This window comes from Momordica charantia, assembly GCF_013281855.1.
Source record: "Momordica charantia cultivar OHB3-1 chromosome 8 unlocalized genomic scaffold, Mcharantia_2.0 BLBB01000008.1, whole genome shotgun sequence".
NCBI classification, from domain to species: Eukaryota; Viridiplantae; Streptophyta; class Magnoliopsida; order Cucurbitales; family Cucurbitaceae; genus Momordica; species Momordica charantia.
The window spans coordinates 13,428,233-13,447,167 of NW_028275166.1; the positions used below are offsets into that span (position 1 = coordinate 13,428,233).

The following is an 18,935-nucleotide window of genomic DNA, read 5'->3' on the forward strand; positions in this document are numbered from 1 at the left end:
AGAAGAAACCGGATAACCACGGGGAAGACAATGATTCGCTATTGGGAATTGACCCAAATAACATTTTATGCAGTTTTGCCTCGGATCCCTATGAGGTGGAAGACTTTTCCATTCTCTCCAAGAGTTAAAGTTGTCATTTCGGGAACAAATGTTCGGGTTCGATCTGCTCGAACCCGACATGTTCGACCTCCAATCCGACCAGGATAACCGCCTATCGTAACCCCTATCAGAACCTGAACATATAAATAGAGGGTCTCATTTCACCATCAGGTATCGAATTTCTCCTCGAACTTAATATTGAGTCCGAGGTGCTTACTGACTTGGGTGTCGGAGATTTTGCCCTCTTATGTAGGTCTTCCTTTAGAGTTTCAGGTCGGAGCGAGGAATGAGTTCGAGTTGGACTAAATTTGACGTTGTGCAATTTCTTGCATAAACACATAATTTTATACTCTACCTCTTACTCGATTAAATAAGTTTATGAATCCTCAAATATTCTTTTGACATGGTTTAGTTTTCACTCGTGAAGAAAAGAAAAAACTTCATTAAATTTTGAAAATGAATTTTATGTCAAAGAGGAATAAGACATAATCTTTCATTTTATAGATAATTTTGTTATGACACCTATACGCGGATAGATGCATTACTTCATCACCAAGCTGCACTTCTCATTGGATTAACTTCTTTCAACACATCTTTTCGCTCGAAAAGTTACAACTATTTTGGATTAATTTTTTGTTTCATCGAATGGTCACGACTCCTTTGGATTAATTCTCTTAATAGACGATTTAACCCGAATAGTTGTATCTCTCGTAGAAATTTGAAGGGCAAAATAGGTATATATTTAAAAGTTGATTTAAAAATGGAAAGTAAAGTGTCTCCTCCGTAGCCCCATTTATATATACTAGTAAGTAACAAGTGCAATGCACGTGAAATTTATCATTTTATTAAGTATTAGCTAGTAATTTTGCTATTTAAATACAAATTTTCCTTAATCTCCACCCCTCTAAATTTCTTTAGTTGTCTCTCCCTTTTTATATCCTCACCCATCAAATATATAAAATGAAAGACTTAGGTTTTGTATAGGTTACAAAATAATTATTAAGAGCGAGCTTAGCTCAACACTTGTCTTTACTAAGAGATCATGAGTTAAAATCTCCACCCCACTTATTGTACTAAAAAAATAAAATAATTTTTAAAATGCATATTCTAATGTATATTACATTGGTTTGATCTCATCTATAAATAGATTTTCTTATTTAATCAACTAAATTTTTAATAAATAAAGGGATATTTTAAAAAATAATAAAATTAATGATAAGTGCTAATTAAATGTTTCAATCTTGGTAAGAGTGGATGATGAATCTTCAAAATACATATAATCTAAATAGATTAAAAATATATATATATATTATAGAGATCAATTTGGTGTTAAAATTGGAAAGATAGACCGTCAACTTGAATTAGTGACCCTGATGAGAGAGTAGAGCTTCTCAAGTCATATCTCCTTATCCCAATGCCAAATCGAACAGAAAATACTCCGGCACAATCACGTGTTAATTTCATACATAACAATTAGAATACAAACTACTGTCAGTGAAGGAGAAATTGACAATACACAGAAAACATCTTCAACAGAAAAGCATTATTAGAGAAAACCTGTAAAGTTAAGACTGAAAAATGTGAGGAAATAAAGTTCTATCGGAAATCACACCGTTTTATGGGATCAGGAAATACCATTCCCCACCTGGTTAAAATTGACTGAATCCCATGATGAGCAGACTTGTTCATAAAATCTATAACAAATCCTAAGTTCATAGATTAAAAAAAAGGTGTCCAATCTGCTCAAAGCCTCCATCTATGCTATGTATCATTGATATCCTAGATTTGAAATACAAATCTGATTATTTTTTCCTTCTTAATGATTCTCCAAACTTGATCTATATTTGCTTGAAATGGTGCCATAAATTCACATGTCAAGCAAAATTAAACTTTTAGAATGTTAAAGGAAGCTTCTAAATAGTATAGAAACTGGTCTTGTTAAGACTTTCTTACTGATGTCTAGAGTAAATAAAAGTAAATTGTATAACTAAAAATTATACTTTCAAGAAAACTAATCTCTGACTCTGAGTGAGGTAATGTTGGAAGTGAAATTCTAAAGGCAAACTCAAATCTTACCCGAATTCGCATATTTCCAATAACCCGACAGTCAGATCTATCCTAACCTGACAACTCAGTTTTCAACAAATATTCTTTCCCTGATATACAATTCGATGATAATTACCTCTCCATTCACCGCCAACAAATCTCCTTCTGAAAACAAATAGGAAGTAGAAAGAAGGAAATTCAACAATGATTAATTCATTCAGTTTCTTCCTGGAATAAAAAAATGCTCGAATTCGAAGAGATCAACGCACCTGAGAGCAAGAAGAATACCTCTCCATTCACCGCCAACAAATCTCCTTCTGAAAACAAATAGGAAGTAGAAAGAAGGAAATTCAACAATGATTAATTCATTCAGTTTCTTCCTGGAATAAAAAAATGCTCGAATTTGAAGAGATCAACGCACCGAGAGCAAGAAGAATACCTCTCTATTCACCGCCAACAAATCTCCTTCTGAAAACAAATAGAAAGTAGAAAGAAGGAAATTCAACAATGATTAATTCATTCAGTTTCTTCCTTGAATAAAAACATGCTCGAATTCGAAGAGATCAACGCACCTGAAAGCAAGAAGAATACCTCTCTATTCACCGCCAACAAATCTCATTCTGAAAACAAATAGGAAGTAGAAAGAAGGAAATTCAACAATGATTAATTCATTCAGTTTCTTCCTGGAATAAAAACATGCTCGAATTCGAAGAGATCAACGCACCTGAGAGCAAGAAGAATAATAGAAGCAGAAAGGAGAGATGCCGCTTTCGCCATGATAATCTTGCCTGTTTTCTGCTACGATCAGACCTGAAATTGAAGGGAGAGTGAAATATCTATAATAACGTAGGATCTGTTAATCATTGAAAGCAGAGAGGTTGAAAGCAGAGGATGGAGGAGGATTTATAGCATGACGTCGACTACAAATTCAAGTAGAAATGCGGAGACGTTACGGTATGAAATCCAAATCTTCTCGGTGGGAAAAAATATGGGAAAGATTAAATTGAAATTGAAGTTTTCAATTGAAATTCAATCAGGGAATCGAAAGGGCGTTTCCCACTCAAAGGGCGCTCGCCGTGATGGCGACTCTTTGCACATGAGCTATTAATAACATTTTCTTTATTAATACATAAATGTAAAAAGAAAAAAGGTTGAAAGGCAAATTTACCCCTTAAATAACAATGAAATGGTTAAATTAGAAAGGGCAAAATGGGGAGATAAAGTTTCTCCTCTATTGCCCCTTTTATATATACTATAGATTATAGATAAAAATATTTGATAGAAAATTATTAAATCCCTACCTCATAATTAATTATTTAAGGAAAAAAAGCCTTCTAATTAAATAGTTATGAAATGATCTATTCGTATAAAGAACCGAAATTATATTAGAATCATAGGCATAAGGTGAGCAACTTACTATCCCTAAAAACAAGACATAATAAAGAACTATGTATAGTATATATATTAATTAGGAATTGTAACCCTAATTAAATAATTTTTTAGTAAAATTAAATAATATTGTTGATCCTATGGTTTTACACACTCCCTTAAAATTAATATGGGGTATTATTTGTCTAAACGAGCCAGACGTTCAAAAAAGAAGTCTAGGGTCCATTCGGTAACATTTATATTTCTTGTTTTTTATTTTTTCATTTTCAATAAAAAAACAAAATATTTCATTTGGTGGTTGTTTTTTTGTTTTTTGTTTTATTGAAAAAAGAAACAGTAAAAAGTTTGTAACTGTCCAAACGAAATTCCGAAAAAAATTTAATTTGTGGGCTAAATATAATTATTATTTTTTTTGTAGCAGTACAATCTCTAATGTTTGTTCCTCCTTATTCTTTTCTTTGACATAAACTTGACTCGAGGACTGAAATGCTTGTTTTTCGTATAAAGAAGGTAGGAACCTCTGGTTTCTAATTACTTGTTAAGCTGTTCAGCTTCTGACTTGTTGATTTCTTTGGATTAGCCAGACTTTCTGATATTTTTGCATCAACCTTTGAGCTTTTGTTGATCTCTTTGGATTATCCTTTTGTCTTGTTGATCTCTTTGGATCAATCTTTCGATTTTGTTGATATTTTTTGAGCGGTCATCCAAACTTGTTGATCTCTTTGGATCGGATCAATCAATGTGTCTTGAAGTCATGTATGCTTCCGATGTCTTCAACTTGTCTTTGAAGCATTTGGATCATCAAAGTTTTAAGATATTATGATCTTTGAAGTATTTGGATCATCAAAGTCTTCAAATATTATGATTTTTGAAGTCTTTAATGTCCAGGGTCTTTTATCTTCAAAATTTCAGGTTTTTGAAGCGTTTTGGTCTTTGAAGTTTTAATCTTCACGGTCTTCGATCTTCAAAGTCTTCTAGCCTTCTAGTCTTTAGTCTTTAGAGTCTTCTAGTCTTTTGGTCTTCGAAATTTTATTCTTTAGGGTTTTCAATTTTCAAAATCTAGTTCGTGGTCTTTTAAACCTTTAGTCTTCATTTTTTTTAGGAGTCTTATCTAAATTCTCTGACTTTTGTACGACTTTGAAATGAAGGGTGACTTCTCTATATTTATAGAGTTCTCCTAGTGGGTCTAAGCTTTGGTGATTTTTGACTCAACCCTTGGACTTGGGCTTTGTTCGAATCATAGGCCTAATCCCTTTAGTGGATTCAAAACTATTTAAATTTGGTAACGAGTCATTTATTAATCCACGACTCTTAGGCTAATTTGAGTTTGAGGCCAAATTATCAATTAATGAGTTTCGAGCTTATTTGATCTAGACTCAATTATCATATGACCCAATTGATCAGGCTAGCTTGTGGTATCAAACGATCATAAAGAGGACGTGGCGACTCATGATTGGCCGAAATTTAATTATCACTCAACAATAATAATTTCTCGTATACTCTTCTCTAAAATTTTTAATTAAAAAGGGTAAAAGTTTTATATGAAAATTAATTTTTTAAATTAAGTATTAAAAAATTTTATGTTATATTTATTTTTGTAACGCCCTAGGATTCAAAATCCAGATTTGGCTCTAATAGCCCCGGCATTCCCTGCATCTCCTACGAGCACTAGGAGGTCACTCGACTCAAGATTGCTCCAAGCCAAGCATGCTTAACTTTGGAGTTTCTATGATCGAGCCACCGAAAGGAAGGTGTACATTGTTAGTATAAGTAGTAACTACGATTCTTTTAAGTCTTTCTTAGTCATGATATAAGGATCTCTATCATTCGGATATTTCCATCTAGAAATTTTTTTTTTGTTGTCTTTTTGGCATTTCATTTTATTTAAATAATTATGTATTCTTTTTCCAATATAACTAAAATAAATGCATTGAAAATGACCATCAAATCATACATGTTAGGGAACCATCTCTCTTCTTTAAAGTAACAATGTTTTCAGTTTTTTTTTTCTTTTCCTTTTTTTTTTATGATTTTGAACTTAAAAAATCTTAATAAAATATATAGCACAACTAATCTAAATCTAAAATATAATTTGCCAAAATTAAGATTTTAAGATAAAAATAGATTATTTTACTCAACAAAAAATATATATATTGAAAAGTTGAGTGACTGAAATAAAATATTTACAAATTTAAGAACAACATAGAAATTAGAATAAAAGTTTAATTAAGGTAAAATATGTTAACACTAATAAGTCTTCCATGCAACAATTGATTTTTATTCAGTGCATGACACAGTACATCAATATATACTTTGCTCGTATGTATTTGTTGACGGAGAAATTTCAGCTAATCACTAAATGCCACGTCACAAAATTAAAATTATATCTAGGACCAATCACAAATTTACACGTGTCCTAAATTAATTTTTAAATCAAGAAATCAAATTGTGTCATGTGTCTCTTTTATGATCGTCCGATGAAATCAATTAATTGGATCAAAACCCATGATGAGATTGGGCCCAAGCCCATGGCCCATTAAGCCCATGACATATAAGACTCACAAAGACTCTATAAATAGAGGGGGTCACATCTCATTTGGGGAAGGAAGGAAGAAAAAGGGAAGAAGCCAAGAGGAAGAAGAATTCGGGGAGATAGAAGAATTGGAGATTCAGAGCACTCAGAATTATCTACAATCGTTCAGAGTCAAGCGAAGCATCCAAAGCCAACAAGACTTGAAGAATTGGAGACTTGAAGAGTACGAGACTTCAAGAACATTGGATATTATCTTACCAAGCAACAATACTTGAAGACTCCATCAAACTGCAAAGTCTTCATCAAATTGGCCGGAGAACTTCAACAAGGTGCAAAGCCGAAGCACCTCACAAGCTGCAAAGTCGAAGAACTTCACAAGCCGCAAAGTCGAAGAACTTCAACAAGCGAAGCATTTCACAAGCTGCAAAGTTGAAGAACTTCACAAACTGCAAAGCTGAAGAACTTCACCAGCGCAAACCGAATAACTTCACCAGCGCAAAGCCGAAGACTGCACAAAGTCTTCATCAAGCTACAAGCCAAAGAACTTCATCAACAAGTCAAAGTCTTCAAACAAACTCAAAGCTGAAGACTTCGAAGATCATTCGTCAAGCAAGAAGCTAAAGGCATCAACCATTCAATAACAAGCTCACGAGCCATTGAATTAAAGTTTACATTTGAGAGAATTAATGAGAGGATTATACATTAGAGATTGTAACACCCACATATATAAATACAAATACAAGTTCATAAATTCGAGTTTTCTCTTGTTAAATTTCTCGTCGAACAAATTGGCACGCCCAATGGGACCTCTCTACCTCCCATCTCTTTCTCTCAAACCAAAGTAATGGCATCCAAGGAAGCTCTATCCACCATGGAAGAAAAGTTGGTAGAAATGGATAAGAAACTTAACATGCTGACAAAAATGGTCGAAGAGAGGGACCATAAGATTGCTTCCCTTATGAACCAGATCGAAATTCAAGATGTTGCAAATGTCGCTGAGTCAAGCCAAAATCACGCTGTGAAAGTCAGCGACAAAAGAAAGAACATCATGCAAGAAAAACAATATGAACACTCTGTTTTAGTTACTTCACTGTCTGTCCAGCAGCTCCAAGATATGATCACAAATTCGATCTGAGCTCAATATGGCGGACCTTCTCAAAACTCCCTCACGTACTCCAAACCGTATACCAAGAGGATCGACAACTTGATAATGCCTATGGGATATCAGCCTCCAAAGTTCCAACAATTTGACGAAAAGGGCAATCCTAAGCAACATATTGCTCATTTTGTTGAGACATGTGAAAATGCTGGCACTCGAGGAGATCTACTCATCAAAAAATTCGTCCGAACACTAAAGGGCAATGCTTTTGACTGGTACACAGATCTAGAGCCTGAATCCATCAACGGTTGGGAGCAATTGGAAAGAGAGTTCTTAAATCGCTTCTACAGCACAAGGCGAACCGTAAGCATGATGGAACTCACTAATACTAAGCAACAAAAAGATGAATCTGTTGTTGATTACATCAACCGGTGGAGAGCTTTGAGTCTCGACTGCAAAGATCAACTAATGGAATTATCTGCTATCGAGTTGTGCATTCAAGGTATGCATTGGGGACTTCTCTAATCCTTCAAGGAATAAAACCCCGCACGTTTGAAGAATTAGCAACCCGCGCCCACGACATGGAGCTAAGTATTGCTAATCGAGGAGATAAAGATCTTTTAGTCCCTAACTTAAAGAGAATAAGCAAGAATTCTGAGACGACTCTTGAAGAATCAATGGTTATCAACACAACTTCTCTCAAGTCTTATTCAAAAAGAAAGGATAAGAAGGTCGGAAAACAACAAGAGAATGAAAGACGTTGTCTAACTCTAAAGGATAGACAAGAAAAAGTTTATCCTTTTCCTGATTCTGACATCTCTGACATGTTAGAACAACTACTAAAAATGCAATTGATCGAACTCCCTGAATGCAAACGACCAGAAGACATGGGAAAAGTAAACGATCCAAACTACTGTAAATACCATAGAGTTGTTGGCCATCCAGTGGGGAAATTCTTCGTCTTAAAGGAACTAATTCTAAAGTTAGCTCAAGAAGGAAAAATCGAGCTGGACATTGATGAATTAGCTCAAGCAAATCATATTGGAGTAGCGACAAACACATGCAATCAAATATGCTCAAAGTCATTTCATGGTCAAAATGTGGAAGAATTTGCAACTACACATTACATAAATGTGAAAGAAGTCAACGATTCAAAAGAAATCAAACAAAAGACTTCTATCTTTGATCGCATCAAGCCTTCAACTACTCGAGTTTCAGTCTTCCAAAGAATGAGTATGGTCGCGATGAAAGAAGAAAATCAATGTTTGACTCGACCTTCAGTCTTCCAAAGGTTAAGTGTCTCCACATCAAGAAAAAATCAAGCTTCAACATATACTTTGGATCGTCTTAAAGTGGGGGCAAATGATCGAAACAAAGGAAGGATGAAGATCTTGGAGACGAAAAAATTTGATGGCAAAAGGGTTCACAGCCTTGTTCCTTCACATATGAAGAGAAAATTATCTCTTGTCATAAGTACGGAAAGTTGCTTGAAGGTGAAGCAAAGTCTTGTCATTTCAGTCAATCCTACAAATGAAGGATATGGTCAAAATCATGACATTTGAAATGTAACGCTCCTTATCGCAAGAGCCTAAACTGCACGATACTCCTAGCCCACATGAGTTTAAAAGGTGAACGGTAAAAAAAAAAATTTGCAAATGAACTACGTTATGACTTGATCCCTCTCTTTAAAAGGGTACGTAGGCAACTTAAAGAAAATTCTAAGTTCAGTCCAAGTTCATTAAAACAAAAATCCAAGTTCTAAAAAAAAGGGCGACGCTACAGTGACGCTGCAGGACAAATACGATGTTCAGCTCTATTGTAGGCTAGTTTTGCAGTAGAATGAAGAATGATCACCGAGGGCATACACCATCAAAGTAGTTTTTGCTCCTCATGATAGGTATCATCCCGCAAACTTGAACCCCCTCGATCATTGGCGAAGAAGTTGTACTCGCTCGATTGTCGGCAAAGAAGTTACACCCGCTCGATCATTGGCGAAGAAGTTGCACCCGTTCGATCGTTGGCACTGCACCTACTGGATCATTGGCGAAGACGTTGCACTCGCTCGATCCTTGGCGAAGAAGCTGCACTCGCTCGATCCTTGGTGAAGAAGCTGCACTCGCTCGATCATTGGCGGAGAAGCTGCACTCATTGGATCATTGGCAAAGAAGTTGCACCCGTTTGATTGTTGGCGCTGCACCCATTGGATCATTGGCGAAGACGTTGCACTCGCTCGATCGTTGGCGAAGAAGCTGCACTCGCTCGATCCTTGGCGAAGAAGTTGCACCCACTCGATCGTTGGCGAAGACGTTGCACTCGCTCGATCATTGGCGAAGAAGTTGCACCCGTTTGATCGTTGGCACTGCACCCGCTGGATCATTGGCAAAGACGTTGCACCCGCTGGATCATTGGCGAAGACGTTGCACTCGCTCGATCATTGGCGAAGAAGTTGCACTCGCTTGATCCTTGACGAAGAAATTGCACTCACTCGATCGTTGGTGAAGACGTTGCATTCACTTGTTCCTTGGCAAAGAAGATGCACTCGCTCGATCCTTGGCGAAGAAGTTGCACCCGCTTGATCGTTGGCGAAGAAGTTGTACCTGCTCGATCTTTGGCGAATAAGCTGCACCCGCTTGATCGTTGGCGAAGACATTGCACCCGCTCGATCATTGGCGAAGAAGTTGCACCCGCTGGATCGTTGGCAAAGACGTTGCGCTCGATCGTTGGCGAAAAAGTTGCACTCGCTCGATCGTTGGTGAAGAAGTCGCACTCGCTCGATCGTTGGGAAAGAAGCTGCACCCATTGGATCGTCGGCGAAGAAGCTGCACCCATTGGATCGTCGGCGAAGAAGCTGCAGTCGCTCGATCGTTGGCGAAGAAGTTTCACCCGCTCGATCGGTTGCAATAAAGTCACTGCAAAGGTAGACAGGAGATGACCACCAACCTAGGAACACCTCAACCAGCGGAAGAGGCGTTAACCTACCCAGCAATGAAGTCACTGCAGGGCAGATAGGAGGTGACCACCACTGACCTAGGAACACCTCAACCAGCGGAAGAGGCGTTAACCTACTCAGCAATGAAATCACTATAGGGAAGGTGACCACTGCTGACCTAGGAACACCTCAACTAGCGGAAGAGGCGTTAACCTACTCAACAATGAAATCACTATGAGGAAGGTGACCACTACTTAATGTTTGTCAAAGATAATTGACCGCTGCAGGGAAAAAGAATGTTGTTAGAAAGGTAAAATGAAGAGAATAAATTATGCCAAAAAAAATTAATTAAAAAAAATGTTGCAGTACATTTGAAAAAAAAAAAGCTAAAAAAAAAGAAAGCAACAAATTAGATGAAAAAAAAAGTTTAAAACAAAGAAAAATAAAAGGGTACGACCCCTTTGTTTCAAAAAAAAATGAAACCAGAAAAGTTTCTCTCTTTCCATCACCTTCCTCTGTGGGATAGAAACCCACTTCTTGGTTTGAAACTCATCGGCAACAAAGAAAAGAAACAGAATAAAGCTTATCCTACAATAGTAATGGCGGCATCCCGACGATCACACTCTTCAACTCAAGCAGCGGTGGCGGCGCAGTACACCTTGGTAGCATCCTCGACAAGTCCAAGAAAACTCGCGGCCTTCAAACACTTCAGGAGGACCATGACCGACAAAGCATTGCCTTCTACACTCTTCAATGGAGGAACTTCACGCCAAACCCACTGCCATCTTCATCTGAAATCTTGCGATCTCGTTCACGAACTGTCCTCCGATGCCTGCATTTACAAAACCCGATAGCTGCAACACTTTTTTTTCTTCGGCCAAATCACAACGCCTCAATCCATGAAGAGTCTTTCGGCACTGTGCTGATTTATATACAATTGGGAAGACAGGATCATTACATCACATTGATTCCAAATCAATTATAATTTGGGTATGAGAGATTTTGTTTGAATCGGGAAGGAATGCGTTTAATTGCAAATAAATTTGAAAGGTGCTACCTTATTTGGTGGATAAATTGTTCCCAAATACAAATCAAGGTATTAGCTATATGGATGAGGGCATGAGAAATTTTGGCATAAATTTTGAAATACAAATTCTCAAAATCATGAGAAACGTTTGGCCACCATATTTATGATCAACCAAATCAATTAAACCATGACAAATCAAGCCTAATTGTAGATAAATTTTGTCATGGCTCATAGAGAGAATCTCCATTTATTTTTGCCATGATTTGGTCCAAATCGAGTAGTCATGGCAAATCAAACTTAATTGAAAAAGAAATTTAGCCATTTTGGAAAGGTTTTGAATTAAAGGCCTCCATAATCATATCCCAAATTCAATCCCAAATCATGGAGAAAATTTTGAACAAAAAAAATGACAAATAATAATGAAAATAAAAAAATCAAAATTTGGCACCAAAACCGATATGTACATTAAATCAAATTTATGAACTATACTTCATATTTTGATCAAATGTTACATATTACATCTTTTGGGCATTTGTTGACGGAGAAATTTCGACTAATCACTAAATGTCACGTCATAAAATTAAAATTATATCTAGGACCAATCACAAATTTACACGTGTCCTAAATTAATTTTTAAATCAAGAAATCAAATTGTGTCATGTGTCTCTTTTATGATCGTCCGATGAAATCAATTAATTGGATCAAAACCCATGATGAGATTGGGTCCAAGCCCATGGCCCATTAAGCCCATGACATATAAGACTCACAAAGACTCTATAAACAGAGGGGGTCACATCTCATTTGGGGAAGGAAGGAAGAAAAGGGGAAGAAGCCAAGAGGAAGAAGAATTCGGGGAGATAGAAGAATTGGAGATTCAGAGCACTCAGAATTATCTACAATCGTTCAGAGTAAAGCGAAGCATCCAAAGCCAACAAGACTTGAAGAATTGGAGACTTGAAGAGTACGAGATTGTTATATTGATGATGGAGTCTACCCAAAGTTTAAACTTATTTTCTTCTCTCCTTGCCAAATTTTTTATTTTTTTAAACAATATTTTGTGTGTACTTTTGACTTTAATTCAATTTGATTCTTGTACTTTCAAATCATTCGATTGGTTTATATATTTTCAACTTTTTGTTATTTTAGTTCTTGAATCTGCAAAACGTTTGTTATTGTTCATGTATCTTTTTAAAATGACCAATATATTGGTCCATATTAGATAAATATTATGCACAATAAAAATCCTTTAATACAAATTTATGACTGTATTTCAAGAAATTTAGTCAAGGAAAGTGTTATGTTAAACTTATGTCATAAAAACAAATGGGATAAAATGAAAATGAACGGGTCAAAATAGTCACTCTTTTCAAAGGTACCAAAATACACATTTTGATTTCAGGGACAGAAATAACATTTAAATTTTTTGTTTTTTTGTTTGTTTGTTTTTTTTTGTTTTTAAGCTTTCTATCCAAACCATGGAGCTCTATCTCAAAATTCTTGCTCTCATCCATACAAATATAGGATTATAGTGTCAACAATATCCTACAAAATTAATCTCTTCAAGGAAAAAAGACATGGGCAAGGACAATGGATCCTAATCTCCAAACTAAAATAATTGATGGGTCATTTAAACCTATCTTCATTTGGTTTTTCTTTTTTCCTTGCTTTTCTTGTTCTTTTCAAATATTTGATTTCTTATTTTAGGATTAAATTTTAATATGTTCTCTTCCAATTTTAAGTTAACTTGAGATAAATACTATATTTCGATTGTCTTTCAATTTTATTCTTAACATATAATAAAATGAAATGACTGATAAGAAAATGAAATTTCTTAGGAAAAAATAAATAATGATGATGAAAAAAAATGAAATATGTCATCGTAAAAGTAATATACAAAATTATAGGAAAATGATTGATAAGAAATGAAATTTCTTAAAGAATATCCATTAGAATTTGTAATTTTAACATATTATGATTATATCTAAAAGAAGTTGATGGCTAAAATATTTAATAGTTTTATATTTGTTTTGCAAAGTTTGATTTTTGCCAAAGAAATAGTAGGAGACAAAAACGGTGAAATAATTTCTAATTTCAAAAATGGAAAAATATCTTTTCTATATATTGCTTCATTTGAAATATGTGGATAATTGCTTTAAAAATTATATATGCAAAATAACAAGGAAAAGGAAAAGGTTTTTTTTTTCTTTGTACTTTTTTTCCCCGTTCCTAAAGGTACAAGAATAGTGGACATTTAGAAATGAAATTTTAAATTCAAGTTTCAAATTATTATTTTTAATTAAAAAATGTAATAAAAAGAAAACAATGATGATTTCGAATTATTTATTTGAAGTACTATTTTCATGCATTAGTGGGATAAGCTTAATAAATAATTTAATTTTAGAAATGTGATTTAAAAATGGAATAAACAATTTTTGTAACTATATTATCGCTAGAATATTAATTTTTTAATTCGCCATAACACACTTCTTCAGCATAAATTCGAGGGATGATTGAGTCATCCTACCTTAATGGATAAAGACACCTATTTCCATTCCAAACATTGATTGTTCGATTTTCTAACTTGCACTTTAATTTTTTTTAATAGGTTAGAGCTTCGTTCTTCACTATTTGGTGAGCCATAATAATGTTCATAACTAGTTACAAATCTTTAAAAAAAAATATGGGATACTTAACCAATTGAAAATACCTTATTTCATTATTTATTTAAAATTAAACCCAAAATGCAATGAAATGTAATGTTTAAGATTAAAATAGTCTTATACGATCAAATAGGTAAGAAGAATTTTTTTGGTCAACTTGATCCTAGCTCGACTAGTTAAGAATCTTAAGACATCAGTAGTAGTCTTAAAAGTTCAAGATTTGAATTCTTTTCTTGGGGGGAGTTCACAATGTTTTTTCTGGCATTCCTTTCTATTGATGAAGAGGTGACCTCGTGCACCCGGCTCGGGGGACCAGAAAACGCCTTGCTCTCACGTTCGAGTGTTTGCTCGTCGTTTACTCACCCTCACCATCACAAGTTCACTTTCTTAGTTTTAAATACTGTGTCTAATAGATCTTTGACCATAACAAGGTGTTTAATAAGTCGTTGAATTTTGAAAATGTCTAATAGGACCTTGATGTATTATACACAAAATTTGAAAGTTTAGGAGCCTATTAAACTCTTTCAAAGTTAATCATACTAAATACAAAATTGAAAGTTTAGGAATCTATTAGACATATTTTAAAAGTTCAAGAACCTATAAGCCACAACTCTAAAAGTTCAAGAACCGCATAAAATTTTGGTTAAAAAATATAATTGGTCCTTATACTTTCATTGGAGTAACAATTTTAATCACTGAGTTTCAGTTTGTAACGATTAAATCTATTTACCTTCAAATTAGTAACAATTTAACTCTTGAACTTTGATATGTAACAATTTAATCTTTATATGGTTTAAAATTTGTGGCAATTTAATTCACACTATGAAAAATCTCATCAAAATTAAGTGTTAATTGTTTTGTTATCATATAACGATTCAACCTTTTTAATTTATAAATACATTTAGTCCCTCATCAGTCTATTGAAACTTTATTAAATCTTAACAAAAAAAAAAGTTCACAATAGAAACTAAATGGTTATAAACTTTAACGTTCATGGACTAAATTATTATATACTAAAATTCAACGATTAAATTATTACCAATTTAAAAATATATGAACTAAATTATAACAAACTAAAATTTGACTGAATTATTATTTCAATTAAACAATAACTTAACTTAAAGTTTTTAATTGAAGGGAAAATAACCCTCTCATCTCCCCATGAATTGTTATTATAGAGAGAGAAAATTAAAGGGAATATAAAATATAATATATATGTATTATTAATAAGAACAAAAAATAAAAGGTAAAATCTAAAAAGAAAAGTAGTCTATATGACTTTATCTCTATCTTGATCCCTCTTTAAAGTATATTTACAATTCATTATTTTTTAAAAAATTTATCAATTTTGTCTAACATTTATACTCATGTAACTTTCATTTATACTCATGTAACTTTCGCCTTTTTTTCTAATTTTATTAAGAAATATAAACATTTTATAACTATTTATAGTTTCTCGTTATATTTAAAAACATTCACAAAATTGTATAGAAATCGTATAAAAAACAAAAATAAGATTTTTGTATTTTATTTCCATTTCCGACTCTTTCTAAAATATTATTTCATCTTGAAGTCATATTTATTCTAATTTTATTTTACTTTTACTAAAGAAGAAAAAAAGGGAACAAAAACAATAAATAAAAATGCTACCCAACCTAATAACCTGTCCATTTGAAAATAGTGTGAAATGTGGGATAAGGGGGCAAAGGGAAAATGAAGAGCAGTCAGTGGATTAAAATATTAAAAAAAAAGGAAAAAAGAAAAAATCCGCTGTTTGGAACAGCCCACTGGAATTGTTTGGAATGGCCCCTGGTTTTCTGATCTTCAAACCCTCTCTCTCTCCTCTCTCTCTCTCTCTAAAACCTCTCCTTTTTGTTGTCCTGTCCTTTTATACCCCTCAATTTCCCCTCTCCCCCTTTTCTTCTCCATACGGAGATGCCCATTTCACTGCTCAATCTCTACTGATCGCCACCCTCTTTGTTGGGCTTCTCCACAATCACAATCCCCCACCCTTTAATGGGGATTGACAGCTCTCCCGCTGATCGCAAACGCAACCAGTTTTCTGAATTGCCCAAACAAACTACTACGAATAACAAGTCGAAGAAGAACCGGCGCCGGCATAAGAAGCCGTCGCCGGTTCAGCAACTTTATGAAATCTGTAACCATGTCTTCGCCTCCACTGGCACTGGAACCGTTCCCCCTTCTCCCGATATCGAACGGATACGATCTGTTCTGGGTACGTCTTCCTTCTTCTTTTCCCCGACCCAATTCGGAACTGAATTCAATCCCCCAATTCTGATTCGTAATGTGCCTTCATCTTGAGGATGGAAACTGCATCGTTTCGTCTCCATTTTTTTGGACTCCGTACATCACCTGTACGATTCTCGTTTGCTTTTCTGTTGTGTTTGTTGTCTGAATTTTTTCTCTTCTTTTCTTGCTTTTGGTTTTGGTTTTGTATTCTGATTTGTCATTTCTGTACTTTTCAATGTCCTGTTGGATTTGTGGCTTTAAAGAATTATATATATAATTTGGCTCTGTCTTTCGGCAACTTGCACTGCTGCTGCACGTGCGAGGTTGTGTGGTTTCTGTTCTAGATGTTGGTGCTTTAAGTTATATTTTAGCGACAATTATCATACTGAGTGGCTTCGGACAATGGATTTTGGTTTTCTATTGAATGATTATTGAAAATTGGGTTAAGTCCAGAGTTTAGAACTAGCCCATCCCCAATTTGGACCTTCTTGTGAAAATTAGAGGCTCTTGGTTACAGGGTGATAAAAACATGGAGTTCTTATGAGAAAACCAACGAAACCCAATTGCTGTTTTAAACCTTAAAGTCTACAAAACAGAGACTAGAGACAGACACAGTGCAATCTTGGAAGGAACTATTTGTGTGTTGTTTCATTTCTTCACTTGTGTCTGGCCTTTTTTGGTTTCTGTATCACTAATGAATCTTCTTGTATATAGATAAAATGAAGCCAGTAGACGTTGGGTTGTCGCCGGAGATGCCGTATTTTCGGACGACAGCCGGTCAACGAAGTCCTCCTCCTATAACATATTTGCACATCTATGAGAACAGCAAATTCTCTGTATGCATTTTCAGTTGGGTTTTTACATGAGAGAGTAGTCTAGCTGGGAAAAGTTACTTTAAGTGATGGCTTTTTGACCTTTGAATTGTATTTGTATTGCAGATGGGAATATTTTGCTTGCCTCCATCAGGCGTCATTCCACTGCACAACCATCCTGGAATGACAGTCTTCAGCAAGCTTCTCTTTGGGACCATGCACATCAAGGCGTACGACTGGGCCGAGGTCGGTGCCGAGACAAGTGCATCTGCGACCGTAGACGCGTCCAATGGCACATCTTCTCCAAGCAGTGAGTTTCTTTACCATATTGTTCTGCGTTCTCTGTGCAGTTGGTAGCTGGATAACAGTCATCTCCCGTTGTATCATGAAAGAATGTGCAATAGCTAAGACTTTAGGTTTGAATCAAAGATTTAAATGTTGACATCAATAAAATATCGATATCACCGGATATTTGTTTGTTACACGTAGTAGTACTACTCTTATTCATTGCTAGTCATGTCGGCATCATTAGAGTCTAGTGTGAATAGGAGTAGGTACTATACTCTTGACATGACATTTTGTCTTTTACAAAACTAAACTGATGGGATCTTTCTCATGGTAAGATTTTCAAATGGGTTTACAAAACTAAACTGATGGGATCTTTCTCATAGTAAGATTTTCAAATGGGTTTGCTACGGGTCATACCATAGGACAAGTGACAGATTATATGAATCTTGTCGTGTTTGTTTGGTAAAATTAGTCGAGATACATGTAAGATTGGTCTAGGTGGATGGTTGGAATACTCATATAGTTATTAGAAAGAATCGCAAATATTGTGCCCTTTGTTATATCTTTAAGGTACTTAAAAGTTAAAAAACTTTATGGATCATATAACAGAAAATCACCTAATCTTTAGTTAAACAGAGAGATGGGTTTTTAGCAAGTAAGATATCATATCTATAAGCATTCATGTCGTTCAATATCTCCAGGTGTTCGGTTGGCGAAAGTTAAGGTAGACGCCAACTGCACGGCACCATGCGACGCATCAATTCTTTACCCTGCAGACGGAGGAAACATACACTGCTTCACGGCCGTGACCGCATGTGCAGTGTTAGATGTGCTCGGCCCTCCTTACAATGATCGCGATGGTCGGCATTGCTCGTACTACCTCAGCTTTCCTTTCACCAAATTTTCAGGTACCCTCGTAACTCTAGTGTTGTTCTACCTTACAACATATGCAGCAGAAGTAAACATCCAGATTTTGTTCGCAGTCGATGGGGTTTCGGTAACGGAAGAAGAGAGGGAAGGCTATGCATGGCTTGAAGAAAGAGAGCAACCTGAAGACTTAGCTGCAGTTGGAGCAGTGTACAGAGGGCCAAAGATCGTAGAGAATTGATGAACTCTGCAAAAGAAAAAAGAAAAAAAAATCTTCTTTCATTTTCATACAATGCTGTTATGGACTGCTTCCATTTCCGTGCAGCATAGAATCTTTGTTTTATCTTCTACTTCCCAAAAAAAAAAAAAAAAAAGATAAAAGGAAAAAAAAAGGAAAATAGCTTCTTTTACTGATCTTTCTTCTCTGTGGAACATGAATTAGGTACTTTTTTTTTGTTCACTCATCTTACTGTTTTTAATCATCTTTTTGTATATAGTCAAGTTAGAAAGTGACAAGTAAAAAGGAGTATGAATTTGTTATGTTCTTCCAATTTTCTCTCTCAGTTTGTTCATGTTTTTAACAGATTCACCTCGAAAGAAAAACACAGAAAATGATAGGCTTCTATCCAGATTTTCCTTGTCCCTGAAATTCACTCGTTCTTTTGTCTTTTTTTGGGGGAAAGTTTGGTAGTTTGTTTAAATTATAGATTAAAATATTATACTTTTGACCTAGTTCATTTTGATTTTTATATTTTTAAAATATTTATTTCGATTTTTATACTTTTCATTTTGGTTCATTTTAGTTCGTATACTTTTAAAATGCTGACTAATGACTTCATTTTGGTGGTTGAATTTTAAGGGGTCGTTTGTTTTGTAAGAAAATTTGATAACCACGTTTGTTTTGCATAATTTATGTAATGCCCTTGTCGGTCATCA

The 18,935-nt window shown here is 34.9% G+C and overlaps 1 protein-coding gene and 1 pseudogene across 1 annotated transcript; both read left to right on the top strand.

The window, feature by feature from the left end:
- The first annotated feature begins 6,911 nt into the window (after nucleotides 1-6,911).
- Nucleotides 6,912-8,728, top strand: LOC148209567 (uncharacterized; annotated as a pseudogene).
- A 6,886-nt stretch (nucleotides 8,729-15,614) lies between these two features.
- Nucleotides 15,615-18,550, top strand: LOC111025592 (plant cysteine oxidase 2). Its single transcript, XM_022303475.2, has 5 exons — nucleotides 15,615-16,018; nucleotides 16,747-16,868; nucleotides 16,971-17,154; nucleotides 17,834-18,040; nucleotides 18,116-18,550. The coding sequence occupies exons 1-5, from the start codon at nucleotides 15,799-15,801 to the stop codon at nucleotides 18,238-18,240; spliced, it is 858 nt and encodes a 285-aa protein (XP_022159167.1). The 5' UTR covers nucleotides 15,615-15,798; the 3' UTR covers nucleotides 18,241-18,550.
- The last annotated feature ends 385 nt before the right edge of the window (nucleotides 18,551-18,935 follow it).

Coding starts and splice junctions, on each gene's coding strand:
- LOC111025592 (XM_022303475.2), top strand. CDS start 15,799: ATGGGGATTGACAGCTCTCCCGCTGATCGCAAACGCAACCAGTTTTCT. Junction 16,019..16,746: donor ACGGATACGATCTGTTCTGG/GTACGTCTTCCT, acceptor TCTTGTATATAG/ATAAAATGAAGCCAGTAGAC. Junction 18,041..18,115: donor TCCTTTCACCAAATTTTCAG/GTACCCTCGTAA, acceptor TTTTGTTCGCAG/TCGATGGGGTTTCGGTAACG.